This window comes from Hippopotamus amphibius, chromosome 1, assembly GCF_030028045.1.
Source record: "Hippopotamus amphibius kiboko isolate mHipAmp2 chromosome 1, mHipAmp2.hap2, whole genome shotgun sequence".
Classification (NCBI taxonomy): Eukaryota; Metazoa; Chordata; class Mammalia; order Artiodactyla; family Hippopotamidae; genus Hippopotamus; species Hippopotamus amphibius.
Genome location: NC_080186.1, coordinates 8,359,294 through 8,387,215, shown reverse-complemented (window position 1 = coordinate 8,387,215; position 27,922 = coordinate 8,359,294). Strand labels below are relative to the sequence as shown.

At 42.2% G+C, this 27,922-nt stretch overlaps 1 protein-coding gene across 2 annotated transcripts in view; it reads left to right on the top strand.

Moving 5' to 3' along the window:
- Positions 1-27,922, top strand: part of MTOR (mechanistic target of rapamycin kinase) — a 119,298-nt gene that overhangs the window by 25,553 nt on the left and 65,823 nt on the right. For both annotated transcript variants that reach the window (XM_057696302.1, XM_057696292.1), the window contains exons 20-28: positions 9,300-9,386; positions 11,961-12,128; positions 12,628-12,740; positions 13,057-13,219; positions 14,349-14,441; positions 15,119-15,265; positions 20,859-21,001; positions 23,595-23,757; positions 23,895-24,040. In XM_057696302.1, the coding sequence (XP_057552285.1) occupies positions 9,300-9,386; positions 11,961-12,128; positions 12,628-12,740; positions 13,057-13,219; positions 14,349-14,441; positions 15,119-15,265; positions 20,859-21,001; positions 23,595-23,757; positions 23,895-24,040 (1,223 nt within the window). The remainder of the gene's footprint in view (positions 1-9,299; positions 9,387-11,960; positions 12,129-12,627; positions 12,741-13,056; positions 13,220-14,348; positions 14,442-15,118; positions 15,266-20,858; positions 21,002-23,594; positions 23,758-23,894; positions 24,041-27,922) is intronic.

Here is a 27,922-nt window from a genome sequence, read left to right as displayed (position 1 = left end):
TTCCCTCCCTCTTTCTTTCTCTTGCTCTCTATTTTTTTTTCTTTCTGTAAACCACAGAGCACACACAGTGGTTCTGTGATTACCATACCTGTACCACTACCAACAGCGATCCTACTGAATACAGTTCAGGGTGGCTTTGTGGTTCTTACTGTTCTTAGAATATATTCCACAAGGGCATATAGGGTACTCTGTTTAAAAGATACTGGAATTAATTATTTTTTCTTCTGTGATTATATACTCAATTTGATATACATTCAAAGGAGATAGTATCTTTTTTAGAAAGTATATTTTCTAACTTTGCACCTGGAATATACAAGTGCAATTTATTTCTATGTAATCAACCTCATTGAATTCTTACTAATTCTAATAATTTACCTGTAAATTTTCCCAGGTTTTCACTCTAGATAATCATATAGTCTGCAGAGAATAAAAAACAGTTTTGGCTTTTTTTGTTTTAGTCTGTAAAGCAGTTGTTAATTTTCCTTACTGCATTCCTAGGACCGTCAATGCAGTATTGATTAGACTCTGTGACAGTGGAAACCTTTCATCTTGTTCCTGATTTTAATGGGACTGCTGTTAAGATTTCATCACTAAGTATAACATTTGCTGTAGGTTTTTTTGGGTTTTTTTGTTCTTTTGGTTTTTTTATAAATTTATATATTTATTTACTTATTTTTGGCTGTGTTGGGTCTTCATTGCTGTGCACGGGCTTTCTCTAGTTGCAGAGAGCTGGGGCTACTCTTCATTGTGGTACACGGGCATCTCATTGCAGTGGCTTCTCTTGTTGCGGAGCACGGGCTCTAGGCGCGTGGGCTTCAGTAGTTGTGGCACACAGGCTCAGTAGTTGTGGCACACGGGCTTAGTCGCTTCTCAGCATGTGGGATCTTCCCAGATCAGGATTCGAGCCCATGTCCCCTGCAGTGGCAGGCGGATTCTTAACCACTGCGCCACAAGGGAAATCCCCTGCTATAGGTTTTTGATCGATAGCTTTTTAAAGGTTATAAATATTCTCTTACAGTCTTATTTGCTGAAGAGTTTCTGTCATGAATGGGTATTAGATTTATCAGATGCCTTTTCTTTATCTCTTATGATGATCATTTGGTTTTTCTCTTTTAATATGTTAATATATTGAATTACATTGATATATGTTTTAATGCTGAAACATCCTTGATATCTTCTGTCAAAACCATCTTGGTTATGATATATTTTTTAATACATTGATTTTATATCTAAAATCAACAGAATTGATTGAGTGGAATTGACCTGTAATTTTTTTTTTTTTTAACTACAGGTTCAAAGATCTGTTTAGCTTTTCTGTTTCATCTTGAGACAGTCTGAGTCACATTTTTCTAAGAAATTATTCATTTTACCTAAATAATAAAATCTGTTGGCATGAACTTGTTCACTATTCTTTTATGTTTTAATTTCTAGCTAATTTGTCATAGTATTTTTCTTTATCAAAGAACCAGTTTTGCCTCTGTTGCCTTCCCTCTTACATCTTTGTTTCTATTTTGTTAATCTGCTCTTTACTATTACTTTCCTCCTATTTTCTTTTTTCTTTTAAAAAAATTATTGTTTGAATATTAGCTCATCAATGATCGATTTTCTTCATGTCTAAATATAATCTGTTAAGGCTGTAAATTTAACTCCAAGTATTGTTTAGCTGCATTCCAAAACTTTAAAAAACTTTATTGAGATGAAATTTACATACCATAAAATTTACCCTTCTTAAGTGTAAAATCCATTGACTTTTTGTATATTTACAGAGTTGCAACCATCACTGCGATCTAATTTTAGAAAAACCTCCTGCCCATTTGCAGTCATTTTCCATTCCTATCCCAACCCTAGGCAACCACTAATCTACTTTGTCTCTATAGGTTTGCCTTTTCTGACATTTCACAGCTTTAGAAGCCTACATAGTTTTTTGTGTCTGGCTTCTTTCACTTTTGCGATTCATCCACAGTGTAATGTGTCAGTGTTCGTTCCTTTTTTATTGCTGAGTAATAATGTAGTATTTTCATTACTGTTCAGAAATAAGTATTTTCTAATCTTTGTCATGATTTCTTTCATCACTGAGTTATGTAGAAGTGGATATTTTAATTTGCAAACATGGGATTTTAAATTTCTTTCTTGGATATCAGTTTCTAACTTAATTGCCTTGGGTTTATGATTCTTTGATGTGTGCTGAAACTGCCTTAATAGTCTAATGCTTGATTGTTTTTTGGTAAATATTTCCTCTGTGCTTGGGAATAGGGTGTATTTGCTCATGTTATGCACAAGATTTTACATATGTTATTAGATTTAAACTTGTGTTCAAATCTTTTGTATTGTTATTAATATTTGTTTGCTTAAATTACCAAGTACTGAGAGAAATGAGATAAAAATCCCCTTTTACAATGATGGATTTATTAATTTCTCATAGTGTAGTCAATTATGTTTTATATATTTTGGGGTTATATCACTAGGTGCCTACACATTTTAGATCATCATATCTTCCTGGTAAACTGAATCTTTTATCATTTTATAATGACCCTTTTTATCTTTAATAATACCTTAAAATTTATTTTGCCTAATGTTAATTTAGCTGTACCAGCTTTTTTTGGAGATGTATGTCTTTTCTTATCCTTTTACTTTTGACTGTCTTGTGACTTTTTGCTTTAGATGGGTATTTCATAGTAATATATATAATAGTATAGCTAGATTATCTTTTTAATCTAATTTGAAAATCCTTATCTTTCAATTAGTGCATTCAATCCAATGACATTTATTGTGATTGCTAATGAATTTAGGTTGATTTCCATTATCTTATGTAGTGCTTTATTTTTGTCCTACCTTGTGTATTTATTTTCTTTCTTTTGGGCTGGATTGAGCTTTCATTTTCTTATCTTTTGCCCTCTACTCATTGGCCACCTTTAATTTCATTAAACATTTTGTAATGGAAATTTTTAACCATAAACAGAAAGTAGACAACTTATATTAAATTCTCATACTCATCAACAATTGTAAGTATTTTATCAATTTGGTTTCATCTTATTACCACCCCCACCCCCCACCCCTGCCCCAAACACACACGCAAACACACACTTTTTTTCTGGGGTATTTTAAAGCAAATTCCAGATAACATATTATTTCACCATTCAATTCTTTTTTCCCCCATGTAACCACAATTACGACACCTACAAAATTAATGAGAATTCTTTAATATGATCTAAGTCCAATCCTTCTTCAGATATCCTTGTTTGTGTTAAAAATTTCTTTTTACATTTGGATTATTCAGATCAGAATCCAAATAACATGGCATTTGGCTGATATATCTAATTCTCTTTCTATATCTTCTCCCTTTTCTTCTCATGCCGTGTGTTTGTGGAAGAAGCCAGGTCATTTGTCCTATAGAATTTTCCTTTCTGGATTTGGCTGATTGTATCTTCAAGAATGTCTCTTAATTTTTTTTTTGTAAACCAGTTAGAGTTAGAGGCTTGATTAGATTCAGGTTCTGTTTTCTCAGTAAGAAATACTTCATAGGTGGTACCATATGCTTCCTATTTTGACATTTAGTGAGCAGGTATTTTCTAAACGATCCACTTCCAGTCACATGGGGTTAACCTGAGGATTCAGGTGTTGCGGTTCTGCATTTGCCATCAGCCTTTCTCCCGTTTCAGTGTTTATTGATGATTGTTTCCTAGAACCATTACTTGAATAGCAACTGCAGAATGGCGATTTTCTATTTTTCCTTCTGTATTTATTAGCTAGAAATCATCTGTAAGGAACTTTATGTCATCAACTATTTAGTTAATTTGAAGAATAGTTCATGCAGGAAAGGCAATGCATGATTCTTTTCTTTTATTCGTCAGTTTTTCAGGATAATGAAGCAAGTCCCTTGCAACCTCTTAAAAGTGACCCAGCACCCCCCTCCCCGCCCCGCCCCCTGCCATTCTTTGGAGTTTTGTTACCAACTCATGGATGTCTACCTACCTACCTACCTGTCTGTATAGTGTTTCCATTCATTGAAGACAGTCTTCTTTTAACAATCTAATTATCCCACTCAGCCTGGCTTTGTGTTCTTTTCACATTGCCAGGTAATCTTAGTCTTTGATCACTTTCTTTCATTCTGGCAAAAAAAAAAAATTTAGACTTATCAAGTACACTTTACTCAAGCCAAGGCAGAGCCACTTCCACGGAGCTATGGTTTCAAGTGAGAGATGGAATTTAGAGACTGCAGTTTGTGTGCTAGTGTGCTCATTGCTGCTGGTGTGCCATTGTTTCCAGGCCTTTTCAGTGAACAGAACTAGAAATATATAAACTTTTTAGAAAGGAAAAATAATCCATAACTGAATACTGATATTTCCAATTCAAATTTAAGATTAAAGAGTTTTTACTTCTTTGATTTTATACTTGTATCTCTTCTGTTACACTGAAATACTTGGTTCTGACATCTCCATAATTACTTGCTTTATCTTGCAGAATGTATGTATATTGTATACATATAAATAGTAAATGACCAGTACTAGTATTAACAATATGACTTTACTGCATACAGTTCAAGGTCTTTTGCAGTTTGTTATTGTTTTTAGGGTGTGTCCTGTTGGCATATACACCAAAATACTGCATTCAAAGCCACTTGAAATAATTCTTTGAGTGATTGCACAACCAACTTGGTTTATAGTTAAATTCATTTGTTCGTATTTATTTTCAATTTTTAGAAATTTCTTTTGAGTTTTTCTGATTTTACTTTCATTCTGGTTATGAAAGACATTAGCATAGTTCGAGTCAAAACTATAAGGTATATTCAGCAAACACTAGCTTCTCTCCCTACTCTTCCACCTTGTTTCTTCCTTCCTCTGTCAGTTACTGTTTGCTGCAGTAACAAGTCATCACCACCTTAGTAACTTGTTGATTGTCTTATAGCTCTTTAGGTTATAAGTGTGGCATAGACCATAGTGAACTACAGTCAGGGTGCCATTAAGGCTGTGTTCCTTTCTGGAGGCTCTAGGGGGAACCCCTGTCCTTCCTTTGTTTAGCTTCTAGAGGCTGCCTGCATTCTCTGGCCTCCTTCCTCCATCTTCAAAGTCAGCAACATTATATCTCTTTGACTCTTCTTTTGCTCTCAAATCTTTCTCTCTGAACATCACCAGGAAAGGTTCTCTGCCTTTAAGGACTTCTGTGGTTAGACTGGGCCCACCCTGATAATCTCCGCATCTCAGGGTCCTGGCCCCTAATCACATCTTCACACGTCCCCTTTGTCACATAAAGTAATTTATTCACAGGTTCTAAGGATTAGCCATGGATGTCTTTGGGGTACTGTAATTCTGCCTACCACACTTTCCCCTAAGGTAACCAGTTTTATCAGTTTTTAAATTTATCTTTTCAGTGTTTATTTTTGAAAATATAAGGAAATATATGTCACTCACCTTCCTTCCTCAGAAGATAACATAATATAAACCTGCTGAATCTTGCTTTTTTTCCGCTTTCATGGCAGCATATCCTGGAGTTCATGCCATAGCAGTATAGTGAGAATGTCTTCACTCCCTTAGAGGCACGTGGCGCTTCGTTGTGTGCACGTACTATTTGACCAGTTCCTATTGATGACAGTGTTTTTCCCAGTCTTTGATGTTTAAAATAATCCTACAATGAAAAGCTTTGTGTATACATCATTTTCACCTCTATTTCTTCTTGTACTTAAATGGCTTCACTTTTTACATTCAGATCTTGGAGCACTTTGGAATATGTCCCAGGGTACCGTATGAGGAATGCATCCAATTTTATCTTTTGCACTCGTAAAATTTGACTTGTATACCTTATTCAACTAAGTCTAAAATTAGTCAGTATACAGACCTGAGAATGACTGCTCAGAGTGTTATATCTCCCTTCCCTTTTACGTTATTATCTAGTATCACTTTTTTTAAACACCAAATTAAACGTTACTGTTATTGTACACGGTGTTTGTTCACATTTACACACATTTGCCACTTCATTTCTGTCTCCCGTCCCAGGGCTTCCTCCTAGCATCATTTTCCTTCTCTTTAAGGCAAGTTCTTCTGAGCATCCATCGAAGTAAATGCTCTTTTTTTGTTTATCTGAAAAAATTCTTCATTTCACCCTCTTTTAAAATCTTTATTTAGCTAATACAGTTCTGGGTTCTCCTTCAGCTGTAGATATTATCCCACTATTTTCTGACTTCTTTTGTTGCTGTTGAGGAATTATGATTCCTTTTTATTTAATCTCCCTTTCTCTATGGCTGTTTCAGATCTTCTCATTGTTTCTGTTGTCCTGAAGTTTCACTGTTGTAAACCTAGATATGCATCTCTCTTTCTTATCCTGGTGGGCATTTGTGGGCTTTCTGAATACGAGGACTCCACCCTCCTATTTCTCCCCTCCAGAATTTGATTCAACATGTGGAGCTTCTCACTCTGTCCTTAATGTCTCTCAGTTCCTTGTCCGTGTTGTTCATCTTTGTCTCTCAGAGATGCTTTCTGGGTATATCTTCACATCCATTTCCTGTTCATGAATTTTTCAGCTGTGTCTTTTTGACCTGTCATTGAGTTTTTAGTTCCTACTACATTTTATAATTTCTAAAATTATACTAGGTTCTTTCAAACATGCCTAGTGTTTTTTATGGTATCTTGTTCCTTACTCATATTTTTTTTATTCTCTTATTCCTTTAAGTATTTTAAACAGTTTATGTTTTCTATCCAATGATTCCAATATATGTAAGATTTTCGATGGGTCTAATTCTGTTAATTATTGTTTCTGCTGAGGCATACCCGCAGCAAATATGTACGTCTGTCCTTATGTGTTTTACAATTTGGGATCATGGATCATATTCAGCTGGAGCAGTAATACTGGAATATCTGCTCAGAAGTTGCATCTCTCCAGAGAGGATTTGTATCGGCTTCTACCAGGTGGTCCAGTAGAACTTTAAGTTAGTTTCTCTCAGGCCACACAGGTAGTTAAAATAACCCCCTAAACTCATATGAGGGTGGCCTAAAATTACAAACTCTTAAGAAGGCTTTTTTTTTTTCTACCTAGACCTCATATCAAGACTGACAGATTACTTTTCTCCTTTTGCCAGTGGACAGATTTGAGGGTAGGAGGTTTCACCATTTTTCTTGATATGTAGCTTTTTGAAGGTCTGGCTTTATGCGAAAGGTTTCAGTTCTGATAATCTAATAACAACGTTTGTTATCGTTTCTTTTTTTATAAATTTATTTATTTATTGGTGCCTTGGGTCTTTGTTGCTGCACATGGGAGTTCTCTAGTTGTGGTGAGCAGGGCCTACTCTTCGTTGAGGTGCACAGGCTTCTATTGTGGTGGCTTCTCTTGTTGCAGAGCATGGGCTCTAGGTTCTTGGGCTTCAGTAGTTGTGGCATGCGGGCTCAATAGTTGTGGCTCACAGGCCCTAGAGCGCAGGCTGGGTAGTTGCAGCGCATGGCTTAGTTGTTCTGTGGCATGTGGGATCTTCCTGGACCAGGGCTCAAACCTCTGTCCCATGCTTTGGCAGGCAAATTCTTAACCACTGCGCCACTGGGGAAGTCCCCATTTGTTATCTTTTATGCATTACTTTTAGGCTTTTCATAGCAAGGGGATTTGGGAAGGGAATCTAACCCACCATATTTTCAGGAGTAAAACTACATGTTTTTTTAAAATACTAATGTTCAGGAAGAAAAAGAAAAAAGCTTGTGAAAGACTCTAAGGGAGAAGAAATGAGGTGGCAACTTGGGCTTCCTCCCTGGGGGTGAGGTGCCCACCTGGGTGTGTCCGCTGATCCTTATGAATCAGCACTGGAGAGCCTGCCCCATGCACACCTGCTAGGAAATAACAGCAGGACAGGAGGCTTTTGTCCTTTGTCTCAGGGTTTCCTCTGACCTCCCTGCCATCCCCGATGCCCTACTTTTCCTCCAGCTTAGATCTTCTACCTCCTTTCAGGCTCTGCATAACAAAAGTTTAACTCAGAAACCATTGTATTTAAAAACAAAACAAAAACCATTGTATTTTAGAGTCTCCTGTCCCTTGATCTCTATAATGTACTTTTGTAGGGACCATTTCACAAAAACTGTCGGCGGTGATTCTGTGAGGAGGTGCCCAGGAGATAGGCAGGGATGGCTCTGCTGAGTTGAACCTGTGTGCCATGTGGACCAGGTTCTAACCCCCTTAGAATCCATTGGTGTCCCTGTCCTCAGAGAATGAGTCCAGACTCTCTTTGAGCCCAGTCCTGTGTGTCCTGTCAGTCTCACCTCTTCAGGTCATGAGTTCTGTAAGTCTGTTACACACTATTTGAAACACTTTTTTATTTTTCGCCAGCTTACCCAAGTTTTAACATGTGGATAAAGGTGAAGATACATATGTACAAAATTATCCTCTTTAATGGGGGGCAGAAAAGGCATAAAGAGCTATAAAGATTGGGGGGGTTAGAGTATGATTTGCTACTTGATATCGACATGTAGCACTATCTGAGGATCATAACAAAATAAAAACTGTACCCTAAGATATCTTTAACCTGGAAAATAGCTGAGATTTCTCTTACCCAAGCTGTCTTTATTTGCAGCCTTATTTTGTGAATGGCATCTCTTAACAGTTGCAAGATACCAACCTAAATAGAATCTCCTTATCCCATCCCTCCCTCAATTTGCTTGCTGTTTTGGTTCACAATTTCTTACAGACACAGTTAGCTAATTAAGACCTAATTAATTGAGTTAATTACTATAAATGAACCATGATACCCATAATAGCTATATTTATTTTAGAAAGTAAGTGGTAGTGAATTAAGACTGAATAAACAAAAGATACAGTTAATTGAAAATTTCATGTCCATTTTTAAGTTTTCAAAAGTGACTCCAGAAATCCTTCAGTGATAGATGACATTCATTGAGCATTTAACAGTATTTGTGTCCCTGTTCTAGTGCTTTCCAGGTATTAGCCCATTTAACTCTTACAACAAGGCTGAGACAAGAACCATTATCTCCTCTTTTCCCACGGAAGAGGCTGAGTGCAGCGAGGTTAAATGAAGGTCACAAAGCTAGTAGGTAACAGAAATGTCTCAGAACAGCTAGTCTGGCCGCAGAGTCCCCGCTGAGCAGAAGCTGGCTCACCTGGCGAGCAAAGCCACTGACGGTGGTTTTCAGCCCCCACCACCATTACCACCGCCAGCTTTCAATCTCATTCTTTGAAGCTCATTGTCAGCAGATGGGGTGGTGCAGAAACCAGTTCCACAGTCGTCTCCATTCGTTCGCATGGACTTGGGGTAAGCCTGGGAGTTCTACACCCTTGGTGGTGCCAACTTGCTGACCTCTTCTCTGTTTCAGTTTCTGTTCCAGCAGCTGGGAATGTTGGTGTCCTTTGTGAAGAGCCACATCAGGCCTTATATGGATGAAATCGTCACGCTCATGAGAGTGAGTAGGAATGAATGCTCTGGCCTGTGCCTCAGTGCTTGGGTCCAGGAGCGTTCAGCAGCAGGTTTGGATGACATGGACATTTTCTCATGGTCATCACAGAGCTGTTACAACCTGAGGGTAGAAAGTGGAGCAAGGTGTCCCACTGGATTCTGCAAGGGGGTGGAGAGGCTATTGCTGCAGGCTTCCAGGTATAAGAGTTCAAGGTGTGAAGTCTGAGGAGAAATCCTGAAGTAATTGTTCTGCCAGAAATAGACTCAAGATCTTTGCCTCACACACAGCAAAGCAATTTTACTTTAATATCACAATAGTGCTTTACTATTCCCACAAAAAGCTCTCTTCCTTACTGCCCATAAAACCATGGCCTTAAGAGAGGATTGGGGATTGGGTTTTCCTGAGGCCATTAAATATGATGGACTCCTGTCAGGCTCTGGGGAAGAAAGTGATGCTTTTCCATGCTACCTTCGAAAGCATAAACGCTGCCTTCTGACTGCAGTAGCGTTTGAGAAGAGGCTCACGTCTCAGATTTTATAGCATGCTTTAAGCAGGTGCAAAGGACTCCCCATTGATGGTGATATCGTTTTTCTGTTTTGGGGGTGGGGAGGCTGCTTGCTACTGTTCTTTATAATTTCAGTGTCTCTGTTGGGGAGGTTGCTTTGCAAAGATGGCTGTGTCCTCAAAGAACTGGAAGACAGTTCTTCCAGTGATTTTTGTTCTTCTACACCAGACCTTTGTAGCTAGCTTGGAGGAAGCAGCTGGGCTAAAATCAAAGTGGTTGGCTTTAAAAATGCAACTTCCCCCAAAATGAGTCTCAGAACTGAAAAACTCCTATATGTATAAATAAGTGAAAGCTGCTCTGTGCCCCAGCTCCTGCCGCAGAGGCCTCTGCAGCAGGAAGAGCTGGGAGGATGCTGAGGAGCCTGATAGATGGCACTAGGGGAGTGGCAGGGGGCGAGGGAGGAGGCAGTGTACTCAGAGGGCGGAGCTGAAGTAATCTGTGACTTATTCCCCAGCAAAGACTTATGACCAAGACATAGGGGTTTGAGGTAGGAAGCCTTACACCTGCAAAGTACAGCTTTCATTTCCTTCAGAATAGGGAAGGTGCAGCAGGGCTCTTCCTTTGGCTCTTGGTCCTGGGCATTTTAGTGAGCCTCCCTGCGCCCAGGAAGAGCTTGGGGCTTTGTGAACATGACCTAGTTGACATCCCTGGGGAGACTGCCTGGCTTCTTGGATGTAGAGAAACCGCTTGTGAGGAGCCCCGATAGTCCTACAGTGGAGAGGTAGGTGGGCTTTCTCTAGAGAAGGCAGAGTGTGGTCTGAGTGAATGAACATCAGACAAACCACGGAGGCTGTAAAATCTGTGGTGTTTCTTTGTTGAAGCTTTTTATCTAGAGAAAATAGCTTTATCAAAGAGAATACCACTCCAAGCAGAGAGAAGGAAAGTTTTACCAGCATCTTTTAGTATATATATTTTTAGAAATATTTTTACTTTCTAAGCTACCATGATTTAAAAAAAAAACTTTTTTAATAAAAATACCTTAGGCTTCTTTTCAGGCCTGTCATCTGTGGAGTTACCTGTTTTTTTTTTTTTTTCATTGACTTCTACTCTGTATTAAATGGGGGCCCGAGGGTATTAATATGCATATGTTGGCATCGTTAAGTCTCCTACTCTGGAGATTTTAGAGAAGGCACCAGGCAACTATCATTGTGAATTGATTTGAAATGACAGCTTTTCCTGGAGTGAGACACTTGGACCAATTTGCCTTGCAGTACCGAGATAGGATCTGGAGCCAATTGGCTAAGTTGTTATTTTGGTAACTTATGTGGGATATAATTAGATGAATGCAGGAAAATGCTCCTTTTGTGGCACTCTCCAGGGCTGAAAATGGTTTGGGACAGATGTCAGATGCTGTCGAGAAAAATCTAAATCCATAAAGGGCAGGAAATCTTGTTAACACTGGAGTTGCCCTCTGGCAGAGCCCAGGTGGTACCCAAACTAGAACCACCCTGGACAGCTAGAGAGCTCCTAGAGTGACACAGACCTGGTCGTTTGTTCATTCTGCAGATGGGCTTGGGTGGCTGGAATATGCCAGGCTAGATTCGGGGAGACAGAGATGGATCGGAGGATTTCGTGCCCTTAACTAGCCTACAGTTGAGTAGAGGAACAGCAGCAAAGAAAATTTTTACAGGTGCTAGAAAAGAGCAGAGCCGAGGGAGCCACAGTGGATAATGGAAGGAAACAGGGGCTCCTTCTTGAGAAAAGTGAGGCTTGAGTCAGGTCTGGTAAGATATATAGGGCTTAGCTGAGCAAGGGGGGGATTCTAAGCAAAGAGTAGTGTGGGCAGAGCACAGAGGAGCGAAGTAGCCTGGCGCTTTTGGGGAGATGCAGTTTGGTTGCTCAGTGCGACTGATGTAGGATGCAGGGAGGCTGGGGAGAGGAGGATAAGGAAGGAGTCCCATGGGGCAGGCCATGCTCACTGCATTTCTGCCTCCTTTTGGCCGTCTCAGTTCCTTGGTTCATATTTCAGCAGAAGGGCCCCTGACTCGGCTCCTCTGTCTCCTCCCTCATTCTAGGAATTCTGGGTCATGAACACCTCCATCCAGAGCACGATCATTCTTCTCATTGAGCAGATTGTGGTAGCCCTTGGTGGGGAATTTAAGCTCTACCTGCCCCAGCTGATCCCACACATGCTGCGAGTCTTCATGCATGACAATAGCCCAGGCCGCATCGTCTCCATCAAGGTGGGTAGCCCCGGGCATCCTCTGGAGAGATTTCCAGAGTCCATCAGAGTCCCTGGATCATTTTCTAAGAGATGAGACCCTGTTCTGAGTGACAGGGTGATGCTCGGTCCGCAATACTGACTCTAAGGAATACTGTGGTACCTGATGCATGTAGTGTGCACTTTACAGAATGTGTCTAATCCTCTCTTGATTATCCTTATGTTTTGTGTCCTTTAATGAATTATTCTTGGTACATATTTTATTTAGCAGACCAGTTTTCTGTTATCCAGCAACTGATTCCTTACCAATTGAAATAAGCTCAGAGAACGCAAAGTAACATATAAGCAAAATAAAATGAGGGGGAAAAGTGCTACCAAGAGAATGTAATTCAGTCACTTAGTAAAGGCTTTTCAGAGTCCCTGAAGAATTCTGAATTACCCGTGCCTGTGCCCGCCATGTGCTTAGATACCTGAGGGCTGACTGTGCTAGCTCATCGCTGTGCCTTTGCTCCTTTCCGCAGTTGCTGGCTGCAATCCAGCTGTTTGGCGCCAACCTGGATGACTATCTGCATTTGCTGTTGCCCCCTATTGTGAAGCTGTTTGATGCCCCTGAAGTCCCATTGCCATCTCGAAAGTGAGCACCTGCCCTTTAGGACGAACAATCATCAGGCGTTTAATGTTTTGTTGAAAATGTCCTTTTCTTAAGTCCCCAGGCCATCTTTCTATTGTTTTGTTATTTCAATCCCTGTTAGTTTAGTCCAGACATGTACCAGGTTTATGGGAATCTTAACTGTCCCCATCCCACGGGATTATGTGTTGATCTATGTACCCAAAATAATGTCAGAAGCCATTCCTTCCCATTGGGTGCTAATTGTTAAGGTAGCCCTCAGCCACTTCTCTTACTCTGGGGCTGTGTGTTAGCGGTTACTGTATGTCAGTGATTGTTGTAGGGCAGCATTAGAGACGGTGGACCGCCTGACAGAGTCCCTGGATTTCACTGACTATGCCTCTCGGATCATTCACCCGATTGTGCGAACACTGGACCAGAGCCCAGAACTCCGTCCCACAGCCATGGACACATTGTCTTCACTTGTCTTTCAGCTGGGGAAGAAGGTGAGGCAGGAGTCCTTGATACACGTGCTCTTCTGCCTTTGCGAACTTCTCCACTTGTTTGTCTGTAGGTCTCAACCACTGGCAGAGAGCTAGGAATCGTTTGTGCCTTTTCCTTCTTCATTCAGCAAGTATTTACTGAAGCACCTATGTGGGCTGAGTGCTGTTCTGGGGATGATGTAGTAAACAGAATGATGTCCTTGTTCTCACAGAGCTTACATTCCAATGAAGCAAAGCTATGAGATAATTTATCTCATGAGAGTGATGGGTGGGAGTAGGGAGAGATGCTGTTTCTTTAGGGCAGACGGGGAAGACCTCTCTGGTAAATCAGGTGACATTTCAGCAGAGACCTAAATAAAGGAAAGGCCCAAGTCCAGGGAGCTGGCTGCAGGCAGAAGGAACAGCAAAGGCAAAGGTGCTAGATGGCAGCGAGTCGATTGAAGAGTGGGGGCAGCAGGAGAGCAATGACTTCAGGGGAGGAGGCAAGGGGGAAAGTGCTTGGAAAAAGTCAGAGAACCTTGTAAAGGCCGGGCTGGTGGAAGGCGTGGAGACTAGGTATTGTGGACAGTGGTTCTCAGAATGTGATCCCCGGACAAGCAGCATTAGTATCTACATAGCTGGGTGCGCATCAGAACTGCAGGTGTTCACGCCTCACCCCAGACCTACTGAGGCAGCACATCTGGCTGTGGAGCCCAGTTTCGTATGCCTCTGGTTTCACGTGCCTTCCAGGTGATTCTGATGCCCACTAAAATTTGCACATCACTGTTGTAGGCCATAATAGTTGGCTTTTACTTGGAGCAAGACTAGAATTCTTTGAAGATTCTGAGCACAGGAATATTGTGATCTGACCTAACATTTTTAAATGATTACTCTCAGTGCTGTGTGGAAGAATAGACTGGGCCAAGAGCGGAAGCAGAGAGACCATTAAAATAAAAAGCTGTTGCAGTGACCCATATGGAAGGTGATGGAGTTGAGGATCATAGCACAAGGGGCTGAAAAGTGATTTTTCTGCAGACCACAGAGCTAGTCCCAAACTCAGAAGTAATAGCTGTAATGTGGTAGGGGCGATAATCTTTTCTGTTTCCTGCTCTCCAAAGTAATGGTTTCTGATCTGCTTCCTCTCTTGTTACAGTACCAAATTTTCATTCCAATGGTGAATAAAGTTCTTGTGCGACACCGAATCAACCATCAGCGCTACGATGTCCTCATCTGCAGGATTGTCAAGGTGAGCTGCGCTTCGTTTCTGTTTCCAAGTCCCCCATTGTCTTTCTTAATTGGTATTCTTGTAATCTTAGTAATGGGAGTATATCTAGCTTTTTAGCTCTAAACTAAGGATTGGCAAACTTTTTCTGTCGAGATTGTAAGTGTTTTCAGCTTTGTAGGCTCTGTGGTCTCTGGTGAAACTGCTCATCTCTGCCACCGTAGCCTGGAAGCAGCCATAGGTGTACGTAAGCAAATGAGCCTGACTGCATTCCTGTGGAGCTTTACTTGTGGATACCAAAACATGATGCTCTAATCATTTTCACGTGTTGCAGAATAGTAATCTTTTAAAAATATTTTTACAAATTTAAAAACTGTCCTTGGCTCTCAGGTCCTACGGAGCAGGCAGTGGCCCCTTGCTGCCCCAGCGCTGCGTCATGGTTATGGCGCACAGTTGCATCCCATCTGCCAGTCATGTGCTCATGCTCCTGAGCCAGTGCTCGGCAGCGGCCAGGAGTGACCAGCACAAACGGATCTCAGTGGGGAGTTCAGCCCGCCCGTGATTCATTCTGTCCAGACATGGCACCTTACCTAAATCCTGGCTCTTCCAGAAGGGGCGACTCTCCCAAGGTTTAAGGGTGTTTTCTAAACTGAGAGCAGCTAGTGGAGTTGCAGGGGTTTTCTGTAACTCTCTGATTGCAGGGATACACCCTTGCTGATGAAGAAGAGGACCCTTTGATTTACCAGCACCGAATGCTGAGGAGTGGCCAAGGGGATGCATTGGCTAGTGGGCCAGTGGAAACGGGGCCCATGAAGAAGCTGCACGTCAGCACCATCAACCTCCAAAAGGCAGGTTCACCACTTTCTGGGGGGTTTGGAAGGGAGAGCCCCACTCTTCTCTCTTGTTCAAAACTTTCAGCTCTTGCTATCTTCTGTTTAAAACAACCAAACACCAAGCGTTTTTCTGAAAATCTGGATACATGAACTTAGGTCATTTTGTCTTTCTCCAGGTATCTGAATTATACAGTGTTTCAGTAGAAGGAAAGTAAAGAACAAGGTGTCCTTTTGTGTGCCCTTGGAACTTTGACAGTGGAACGCCTTGTTGCAATTAGTATTCTCGTTTTTTACATGAACAGAACACAGCCAGTGAGCTGCGTAGTTAGCATTGAGACTGACGCGTAGTTAACACTGAGGCAGATCAGGCCCTTTCAAAGGGTGCTTCTCACACTTCTCAGACTCATTGGACTTAACCACTTGCTGGGGAGCTTGTTAAAATGCTTGTTCTGATTCAGGCCCAAGCTCAGGCCTTGGTAGTCTCCATTGCTAACAAGCTGCCAGGTAATGCCAATGCCAGTGGTCCATGGACCACACTTTGAGTAGCGAGGTTTTAGATCTTTGCAGATCAGTAGTGGATTCTTTATGCTGACCAAAGCCTGGGATATAACCAGCTTCTCATCATGTATGCCACCAGCTATCCACTTAAAAACAGGCAGTTTCAAAGCATCTCTAACGGACCTAAATAGAGTAATCATATACTTCACTGACTTTTAAATAAATATACCAGGTTGCCTATTTTCCACGTTTTGCATTAGTCCTTAGTACTTCTGATGACTGTAAGCAGCTCCCGGTTTGGATTTCAGTGTGGTAGTTTGCTTCATTAGCAGCTGATGCAAGGCAGCTGCATCTCATGTGTAGCAGCAGATAGAGGTAAAGAACTGGGCATGCTGGGTCCCAGCTGACTTGGTGTCTTCTTTTGGCCAGGCCCATAACGACGTGCACACAGACGTGTGTGCGTGTGCTCACACACAGCTTTGGAACACTGGCCAGTACTCCTGGTATCAGTCTTTACGCACACAAACAGCTGCAAAGTGACCACTACCGAGAATCACTTGATGCTTTAAGATGAAAGTGGTAAAATAGCCCTGGGTCAGGAGTGATGCTGCGCGCCCTCTCTGTGCTTTGTAACCGCTAGTCCCAGGACTTGAGGAGGAGAGGTCACCAGTCACCTGGCATTCCCAAGCAGTTGTGGAGGCCACCATGCTGACACCTCACATATGAGGGAGGGGCCAGATAAGGAGGCCAGATGCACGTTTACTCCCAGATGTTTTCAGCCTGCCTAGGTCCAGAATGTCCTTCCAACCAGGAAGCTATCTGCCCTGCTTTAGGGTTTTGTTCTATTTTAGGAAATTCCCCAGTGGTCTGGTTTGCTTCCAGGAAGTTTTGCCTTCTACCCAGGACTTGGAAAAATAAGCCTAACCTTTGCGAAACAGAAGAAGGAATCTCAGTGTGTCTCACCTGAGAGAATAGATCCAAGTTCAAAAACCCTAAGCAAAGTTCTCCGCTGCTAACTCTCAGATCCATTTCATCAAAAAGAAATTGTGCTTCTGCATATTCATGTGCTGATAATTAGGGATTGGTACATTCATTAGTTTTAACCAGCTTTCAAAATAATAATTTGCCACCTCAGTCTCCTTTCTATTGGCTATGCTAATAGGTGATTTACGTAGTGCAGAAAACATAAAAACCATTTATGTATACCTCTAGGATGCCTTCCAGGACTCTCACAGCTTTCCTGTCTTGTGATGATCTGTTCGGGCTTACCTTCTCAATGCGTAAGCGTGTGCCGTTGTTACCAGATGAGACAGTCAGCAGTGGGTGGGTGATGAGAGGACACTGGCTGGAGTTTCAACAGTTACTACAGAACCCAGAAAATTGAGAGCTGATTGTGTTTTAAATTACAGAGCAGTGGGGAAAGACCCAGGTGAGGGACAGATCCCGTTTAATAGATTGTGCAGTTATTCTTTAAGCTAAATTTTTTTTTTTTTGGGGGGGTACACCAGGTTCAATCATCTGTTTTTATACACATATCCCCGTATTCCCTCCCTTCCTTGACTCCCTCCCCCTCGAGTCCCCCCCACCCTCCCCGCCCCAGTCCTCTAAGGCATCTTCCATCCTTGAGTTGGGCTCCCTTTGTTATACAACAACTTCCCACTGACTATTTAACAGTTGGTAGTATATATATGTCTGTGCTACTCTCTCGCTTCGTCTCAGTTTCCCCTTCACCCCCCGCCCCCTCCCATACCTCGAGTTCTCCAGTCCATTCTCTGTATCTGCATCCTTGTTCTTGTCACTGAGTTCATCAGTACCATTCTTAGATTCCGTATATGTGAGTTAGCATACAATATTTGTCTTTCTCTTTCTGACTTACTTCACTATGTATGACAGATTGTAGGTCTATCCACCTCATTACATATAGCTCCATCTCATCCCTTTTTATAGCTGAGTAATATTCCATTGTATATATATGCCACATCTTCTTTATCCATTCATTTGTTGATGGGCATTTCGGTTGCTTCCATGTCCTGGCTATTGTAAATAGTGCTGCAATAAACATGATGGTACAAGTTTCTTTTGGGATTATGGTTTTCTTTGGGTATATGCCCAGGAGTGGGATTACTGGATCATAGGGTAGTTCTATTTGTAGTTTTTTAAGGAACCTCCAAATTGTTTTCCATAGTGGCTGTACCAACTTACAGTCCCACCAACAATGCAGGAGAGTTCCCTTTTCTCCACACCCTCTCCAACATTTGTTGTTTCCAGATTTTGTGATGATGGCCATTCTGACTGGTGTGAGGTGATACCTCATTGTGGCTTTGACTTGCATTTCTCTGATGATTAGTGATGTTGAGCATCTTTTCATGTGTTTGTTGGCCATCTGTATGTCTTCTTTGGAGAAATGTCTATTTAGGTCTTCTGCCCACTTGTGGATTGGGTTATTTGCTTTTTTGGTATTAAGTTTCATGAGCTGTTTGTATATTTTGGAGGTTAATCCTTTGTCCGTTATTTCATAAGCAATTATTTTTTCCCATTCTGAGGGTTGCCTTTTAGTCTTGTTTATGGTTTCTTTTGCTGTGCAAAAGCTTTTAAGTTTCATGAGGTCCCATTTGTTTATTCTTGATTTTATTTCCATGATTCTAGGAGGTGGGTCAAAAGGATGTTGCTTTGATGTATGTCATAGAGTGTTCTGCCTATATTTTCCTCTAGGAGTTTTATAGTGTCTGGCCTTACATGTAGGTCTTTAAGCTAAATGTTTTTGAGGAGCTATTTGCTATCATTTATCAAATGGTACTGACGTTAATGACAGCAGTAACCACCCCCAGCGTTCGCTGAGCACTTGCCATGTGTCAGGCACTGTCGTGAGCGTGTTACGTGTATTGACTCATTTAATCTTCACAGTAAGGCTGTGAGTTTGGTGCTCTCATTAGCATCCCTCTTTTATGGATGTGGACATTGCAGCACTGAAAGGTTAAGTAATTCACCTAATGTCCACCAGTAGATGGTGGAGCCAGAATGTGACCCCAGTGTGACTCCCGAGATCAGTCTCTTAACCACTGGGCCGCATTGCCTTCGCCTTACCCGAGTTCAGCCTCATGTCATTAGAGGGCAAAAGACATTAGTAATGCTTCTTTGTGTGCGTCTGACTTCTAAATGCCTTGTAATACAGTGCCACTATCCAGAGACCCGCTGTGTAGGGAGGAGACCAGCAATCTGTGGATCGAAAAGGACTTGATGTTCCCATTTCGTTCAACAGAACAAAGTCTAAAGTCTTTGGTATCTTCTTTCTAGTTCAGGGGTTCTCGTTGTCTGGTGAGTGAGAATCCTTTACATAAATGTTTATTTTGTCTCTTGTAGTATCTCTGCTTCAGGTTTTGACATAAAATATTAATTTATGTAATGTCACTCATGGGTAACTCATCAAAAACTACAGCAAATCTTCACTTTATCCCAGGGAGGTGATGGGTTGAGTCACTGATGGGCAGGTGGTGTAGCACATGGGGGTCTCTCCCTCTCCCTGGACTGCTTCACTTGAGAACTTCTGGTCTAACGTATCGGATTTCCCTATTTAGGGATGATCAACATGTCTGTTCTGCCAGAGAAATCTTAATAGCTAACTTTTCTTCCCCAACCTTATTCTTTTTTTTTTAATATTTATTTTATTTATTCATTTAATTATTTGGTTGTGCCTGGTCTTAGTTGTGGCTGGCAGGCTCCTTAGTTGTGGCATGCGAAATCTTAGCTGCGGCATGCATGTGGAATCTATTTCCCTGACCAGGGATCTAACCCCAGCCCCCTGCATTGGGAGTGCAGAGTCTTAACCACTGCGCCACAAGGGAAGTCCCTCTGTCAGAAAAATCTTTTAAGAATACATTTTAAAAGTTAGGGCTTTAGTAGTTAGGGCTAAGCCAGTTCAAAGAGGTGTCGTTCTGGTAATAAGAGTGATCACGTTTTGCTCCTCTCCTCCGGCTGGGCCCTCTAGCTGCATTGTCCCTAGGTGAGGAAGACCAAGATAGGTGCAGCGCACACGTGATTTGCCCAGAGTTGGTACAGCAGCTGTGACAGGGCCAGGGTTCCAACCAGGTGTTTCTAACTTCAGAGCAGTAGGAACTCAGTGTAGAGCACTAACTTGTGCTGAGCACTGTGCTAAATCCATTATACGTATTAACTTAGTTAATCCTTTTTTTTTTTTTTTTTAATTCTTGGCCATGCTGTGCAGCATGTGGATCTTAGTTCCCTGACCAGGGACTGAACCCTCGCCCCACGCAGTGGAAACTTGGAGTCTTAACCACTGGACCCCAGGAAAGTCCCTAACGTAGTTAATCCTTTAAATACCTGAGGTAGGGACTGTTATCCACACTTTACAGATGAGGAAAGTGAGGCACAGAGAAGTTAAGTAACTTGCCCATGATCAGACACCCAATACGTTACATAACTGGGTTTTGAATTCCAGCTGCTGAGCTCCGCAGACTGTGGCTGCGGGCCCCACCCCTCTGCTGCCCGGCTCCAGGGCCTGAGTCTTTCCATCCACCTCCCTAAGCTACCCCTGCTAGTAACTCTTGATGCCTGGAAAACTCAGAGTTTTGAGGAAAGTTGGAGGGGATAAACTACAAAGTCAAAATTCAATCTGTTCAACTCCTTTTGTCTCGTTCTACCATAGTGCCATGTGCTCTGGGCTCAGTGCTCACCTGATGGTCACACTGTTGATGATGGTGTCGACCTGAGCTTTTCCCCTCTCCCTCTGTGACTCTGCTGTCACAGATGCAGGGTGCCTGGGCCCCTCACACACTGTTGGAGGCCATTTGGCTTGGTTGGAGGCATTCTGAGTGTGACAGTCCCATCCACTCTGGGGCTGTAGAGCTCTCTGCTTTGCAGACAGAGTCCAGCACAAATGTAGAACAGGTTTTCTGCATGTTATGAGAGTTTGCTGCTTTTGCTTTATGACTTTAATTAAATATTATTCTTCTGTGTTTGTACTCGGGGAATTTTATCATGAGAGTTATAATTTTATAAATCAGAGGAGTGGAATAAGCATTAGACAGGTGAGGGCACTTTACAATTGGCCCTTACAGTTGGTGGTTTTCCTTTGTCGCCTGTGGCGCGGCAGGCCTGGGGAGCTGCCAGAAGGGTCTCCAAGGATGACTGGTTGGAATGGCTGAGGCGGCTGAGCCTGGAGCTGCTGAAGGACTCCTCGTCGCCCTCCCTGCGCTCCTGCTGGGCCCTGGCACAGGCCTACAACCCGATGGCCAGGTACGGGGGGCAGGGCTCTCTCCCTCCCAGTTTCAGGTTGGCATCAAGAGGATCAGCTCGTAGAAAACAATATGTAAGAATTAGTTTTAATTAGCAGTAATAGTATGGGGGTATTTTTAATTTTGTTAACCTCTGGGGGAAAAGATAAAAAGGCACACTGAACAAGCTCTTATTACAGGAAAAACGTCCATCTTCACCTTGCTAGTAGACCTTTCCTTAGTAGATTTAGTTCCAAAACTTTAATTACAAAGTCATTTATAACTGAAAACAACTATGTAATAGCTTAATATAACCTGTTTCCAAGAATAGTGATATTCCAGTTATTTATTGCTACATTACAAGTACCCCAAGACTTAGTGGTCTAAAACAACAGCAGTCTAAAATTATTTATTTTGCTGACAAATCTGCAGTTTGGGCAGGACTTGTGGGGACAGCTTGTCTCTGCCCCACGCAGTGTCAGGGTGTTTGTCCAGGGGCTAGAAGATCCGCTTCCGAGATGGCTCCTCCGTGTGTCTGGCAAGCTGGGGCTGACTGTCGGCTAAAAGTTCGGCCCTGGCTGGGGGCCTTGGGTCCTCTCTGTGCTCGTTGCGCTATGGGTTGCTCAGGCTTCCTAACAGAATACTGGCTGGGTTCAAGAGTGAGTGTCCCCAAGGGAAGGAGGCAGAAGTGCATGGTGCTTGTATGACCTAGCCTTGGAGGTCACATAGTGTCACTTCTGCCCCACTCCATTGTGAAGGCAGTCACAAAGGCCCCCTTGGGCTCAAGGGGAGGAGACATGGATGCCACCTTTTTATAGGGGAGTGGAAAGACCCTAGAAGAGCATATGAAACAGGAGCTAGTGCTGCAGCCATCTTTGGGAAGGAGAATTTGCCATAAAAATTACTGTAAACCTTAAACAGTGAATCTTAAATAGCCATGGGAAATTTGTTTTATAAAAAGTTTTAATTCCATGTAAAATATTCATAGTATAATGTAAGTGAATAAAATGGAATACAAAATGGTATACATGTGTGACTTCAACTATTAAAAATACGTGTACAGAGGAAAAAGATTAGAAAGTAATACAGTAATGATTATCTGTAAGTAGGAGGATTTAAGGAGCAGTTATTTTCTTTTCTGTTCTTTTCCTTATTTTCTGAATTTTTCTACAGTGGTCAGTTCTTATTTATAATGAGGCATTAAATGATGATTTAATTAACAATCCTTTTCATTAACAAGAAGCAAAAAGGTGAGGTATTCCATTTCACTTTCATCAGCACAGCTGGTTTGCTGTTTGGAGTGTATTTAGCAGGAAAAGTGATGGTCCCTGAGACTGTTGCTTGGATGCCATGATTTGGTTCATCTGATTTCTTTCAAATATTTTTTAATGCTTTAAAAGCCATTGCTAGGACTTCTCTGTTTCCATAGTGTGCAGATTTCACATACTTGGCTGCTGTAGCGTACCTCTCATCAGCTCCAGGTCCTGTTTGAGCACACTGTCATCCAAAAGAGGCTTGTGATCAATATACACGTGTCTATCCCATTAGTGCCAAGTGTGTTCATTTGGGAGCCAGCGTGGCCTTGGACCTAGCTCAGAAAGCTTACTTCTTAATTTACACAGGGCTTCTTTGGTCTTCATGTTACCCTTTGAATTTCAAATTTTGTTTTCTTCCATTGGATTCCAAAATTATATATGCATTGATCTGACTTAACCTTTTAAAATATGTAATGAAAAGTAGATGTATAAGCATCAGATGCTTTGCCTCATACATTATACAGGCATGTCCTGTAGTTTCCAACTCCTCTCTCCGCACATTCACCAAAAGAGAGAGGCTAGGATTAAAATTCAGATGTCAGGGGTAGCAAGCACGTCCACCCGAGTGATGCTGTAGCGATTTTAAATAGTTGTAAGTCATCCTGCAAATGATAGCTCTGCTTCCTGGTCTTCCCAAGGCCCCAGCTGTCAGAGGTTTGGCTAGGAGACTCTTTTAAGACTTACGGATTTGGATTCTATTTTCTAATACTTCTGGTTTCTTGAGTTTTGTTGTCATTTTGTTTATGACCATCCCACTAAGGGTTCTGCTTATATTTTGAAAAGCAGTAGCAGATGCTGCCTTTGCCACTTCTGATCTTAGGACGTTGGACTTTGCCTGAGAAGAAACATCCCAGAATCATTTGAAGATTATTGTTTTCTGAATCTAACTTCGATGTTAGAAGTCCCTTTCCCTCATCCCCTCCAATGAAGAGAAGTGATGCAACCACTGTGGAGACAAGTTACTTTGCTCTGCTCTTCTTTCTCCCGCCCCCACAGTTCCTTGTAAAATACGGCAACCACTAGCCCCGTGTGCTTATTTTAATTAAAATTAACTAAAACTTAAAAATTCAGTTCCTTAGTCACACTTTTCACAGTTCAAGTGTTCATTGACCAATGGCTACCATATTGGACAGGGAAGATACAGACCATTTCCAGCAAGTTCTTTAGGACAGCCCTGGGCTGTATAACCGTAGTTAGTGATGCCAGGAGTAGATTAACAGGTGGGACTTTGTGACACCAGGCAAAGGAAGGAGAGGCATTTCCAAACCAACGTTTGTCTCGTCTCATCTCTGCCTTCAGGGATCTCTTCAACGCTGCGTTTGTGTCCTGCTGGTCTGAGCTGAATGAAGACCAGCAGGATGAGCTCATCAGAAGCATCGAGTTGGCCCTCACCTCCCAGGACATCGCTGAAGTCACACAAACCCTCTTAAACTTGGCTGAATTCATGGAACACAGTGACAAGGTGAGACTTGGCCCCTTTGTCCAGACAGAGCCTGATGGGGCACCAGCTGGTGGGAGGGGAGAAGCACCCGCACAGCCCCCTCTTGATGGTGCCCTGTCTGCCATTTTCCTATGCTGTGGGATTCTGCTCTCCTCCAGGGCCCCCTGCCACTGAGAGATGACAATGGCATTGTTCTGCTGGGTGAGAGGGCTGCCAAGTGCCGAGCATATGCCAAAGCGCTACACTACAAAGAACTGGAGTTCCAGAAGGGTCCCACCCCCGCCATCCTAGAGTCTCTCATCAGGTAGGCCACAAACCCTTTTTAATTGCTGCCTTCATCTCAAATGACCTCTGTTGTCCCGCCACCTGGTGCCAGCTCACTGGCGGCACTTGGAGACCTCTGCTCTGTGAAAGCTGCCCTCGGGTCTGGCCAGCATTTTAAATGGGATATGGTTGCAGATGGCTCTCCCCAGCATTCTAGCCGGAATTGTCATTTCTGTTGACCCTTAGCACCTGGGCTCCTGTTGTTTTGCAACCTGTGCTTACTTGTCCCAGTGAAATTAGCCTAGAAGCAGTTCTGTGGCCAGAGCAGCCTAAGAAGGATAGATTTTATGTCCGGGTGAGATCGCGCTCTCTGGCTTGGGAATAGGAGCTAGTTTCTGTGCCTGAAAGACCACTCAAGGGCAGGGTGGGGTTTTATTGACTAAATCTGTTGGTGCCTGAATCTTCCTCCTTGGAGTTCTATGGATGTAAAAGGCAGAGTCTGAAATTCAGTGATCTTTCCCCCTCGTTCACTTATGTTCTCTCATAAGATGGTTTTGAGTCTTCTGGGTATGAAAATAACAGGTTGCTTAATACATTTTTTGCTGTTATGAAATTACAAGCAGCCTTGAATGTTAGCTCCACAGCTCCTAGAGAACTGGTCACTTCCCCTAATGATTATCAGAGAATATTAACTCCAGGATCTAATTATCTTCATGTGAATGCTAACATGGCTGATTATTTCACTACAGATAGTTTAGGAAAAATCACCGAGCTAATAAGTACCTCCACTGTGGCTGAGGCAGCCTGCTGTGTGTGGTGCTTCCTTCATTTGAAAGGACAAATAACCAAGTTCTCTGCTAGCTCTGCTTTTGAGTAGATGCTAAAAAGTGTTCCTTTAAACACTTTAAAAAGTGACCAAAAAGAGAAACAGAATCACATTTTTGCCCAAATAAATTGGACTTTGAATGTTGATTTCTAAAATACCACATGGGGTAACTTCCCTGGTGGTCCAAGGGCTAAGACTCTACGCTCCCAATTCAGGGGGCCCAGGTGCGATCCCTGGTCAGGGAACTAGATTCCGCATACCGCAGCTGAGAGCCCGTGTGTGGCAGCAAATATCCCGCATGCTGCAGCTAAGGCCTGGTGCAGCCAAATAAATAAATTAATATTTAAAAAATAAAATGCCACATAGGAACAGTTATAAATGTGCCATCCTATGGGGTAGGCTTCAGTTTCAAATTAGGCCCTGCAGAAGTGAACACCTTCCTTTCTTCCTCCCATCTCTGGCTTATGTAATACATTCCATCTTCATAACTAATAGAAAACCTGGTAACTGAATATTAAAACCTCAACATTAAATAACTAGTTTTTACACATTAATTTCCTTGCTAACCTTTTTCTGTTTGATACTTCTCTGAAACCGCCCTCATCCCACCCCCAAGTTTTTCCATATTTGAGACAGTCATAGAAGCATTAATGTTTATGCAGATATGTAATAGAAGGATGTACTCAGAAGCTTGGAAACGTGTTTAAGAAGGTCATTTAACTTCTTAAAGCCAGTATAATTGAAAATACATCCTCAGAATTCCCTGCAGATTGATCTTACTTAGCTTTAAGAAAACAAACAAAACCCTCTGGTCCCAGGTGAAGCCAGGACCTCTAAAGTGGTTGGTTCCTAGTCTGATTCAGCTCAGCTTACAGTTTTGCCTCTCTTCAGTTGGTTTCCTATATCTTCCCAATACCCATTTTTTTGTTTGTTTCCGTTTGTAGCTTTTCCTGCTGATTTTGTAAAACTGCTTTTTCTAAGTACCATTGCAGTGTTCTGCCATCATTTTCACTGAAGAAGGTTTTAAGAAACAGCCTTAGGCTGCTTATTACAGAAGCTGCTCTCAGTACTACCCCAGTCCTCAGTGATCCTCATGGACACTCCTTCCATGGCCCAGTCTCTTGACCACTACTTTGGTCTGGTCTTGGAGGCATTGCTGTTCAGTAAGAGATTGGGTTCCCTTCCTCACAGTGGCTACTGGAGAACTCGCAGCTCAATTCCTGGCCCACCTGTAACAAATTACAGACATCTTACCTGTTTTGTCTACTGCCCTCCTCCAGTTTTATTTTATTTTTCCTACTTTTATTTTCTCTTCAGCATCTGTCACTTTTTAAAAGTTTAGTATACACGTCTGAGTCAACTGCCTTAAATTCTTTTTGAAACAATCACATTAATTGTACACAGAAACATCTTTGCACAGCTGATTCTTAGTTTTTATTTTTGTTTTAAAAAGCTGTGCTGTGTTGTCATACTATTCTCTTGCTGCTGGATCGATCTGTCTTCCTACCTATTGAAATTTTTATATACCTGCTCCAGGACAAATTAAATCCACATGTAATCCCCAAACTGGGGCTAACATCTCCTCAAAACTGTACATCGATAAGTATAACTGCTGCCTTGGGGAACAGAGAAATAAATGGGTATTCAGTTATTTTGAGATACACATGCTCCTGTACTTACACACAAACACACACACACACACACACACACACACACGGCCTTTACTTGGTGTTAGAGTAAGTTCTGGTGGCCTGCTGACTTAGTCCATTCAGGACACTAACAAATACCATAGACTGGGTGGCTTGAACAACAAACATTTATTTCTCACAGGTAGGAGAAGAATCTGGAAGTTGGGAAGATCAGGGTGCCAGCACGGTTGGGTTCTGGTGCGACCCTCTTCTGGGTTGTTGATTGCTGACTTCTCTCTGTGTGTCCACATGGTAGAAAGCAGAGAACAAGTTCTTTGGGGTCTCTTTTGTAAAGGCACAAATCCCTTTCATGAGGGTTCCACCCTCATGGCCTAATCACCTCCCAAAGGTTCCACCTCCAAACACCATCTCATTGGGAAATTAGCCTTCAAAACATCAATGGGGGTGGGGGCAGCAGGGGAGATACACAGTCTGTCCACAGCACCTGCTTTTCCTTCTCTACCCTAAGTAGAAGGGAGGATCTGATCAAAACTGGTGCTTTCACTGCCCAGCCCCTGACACGTAAGCCCATTTTGAGGAAACTTTCTGATTGAGACATCTGCAGAATTAAAAACAGAGCCAGTGCTTTCTAGGTGGACCTGCAGCTCTAAAAACTGCCCATCAGGCCTATTCTTTTTCACACCTTTCATACCTTCTTCTCTCACGTATCCTGGAGGATGTGGTCAGGACACTGTTCTTTACCTTTAGGAGCCATGCTGAGCTCTCCTTTTGGTGGTTGTGTCCTCTTTAAAGTAGAGGCTGTGCTGTGCTCACCTCCAAATCCTTGGGATCCATCACCAGCCTGCCCTGGGTTAAGTGGCTGGGGACCATCTGTGTTTTCCTTCCACCTGCTCTCCCTCGTCCCTCTGCCCTTCTCTCTCAGACGTTTTCCCAGAAGGGTGAAGTAAACCACAGATGCTGACTTAGAGCCTCAGTTTTTTAGTTTTTGGTTTTTTATGGTGATTTTTTTTTTGACATTGTAACAAAAAGTTCATACTTCAGTTATTCAGTTGTGTATCTATAAAAATAGGAGTAAACTTCAGCAACTGTAGGTTTTGATTAGTATAATACAGATGTTTTGTCTCCCCAACTTTATTGAGGGATAATTGACAGATATAATTGTATGTATTTAAAATGTACAGTGTGATGATTTGAGGTGCAATATGGAATGGTTGCTAAGATCAAGGTAATTAACATGTCCATCACCTTACATGGTTAACTCTTGGGCCAGGGCGGGATGAGAATGCTTAAGATCTACTCTCAGCAGATTACAAATGTACAAAACTGGGTTATTAGCTATAGTTGCCATGCTTTGCATTAGATCCTCAGAACTTACTCATCTTATAACTGAAAGTTTGTACCCTTTGACCTACATCTCCCAGTTTCCCTGTTCTCCTATCTCCTGACA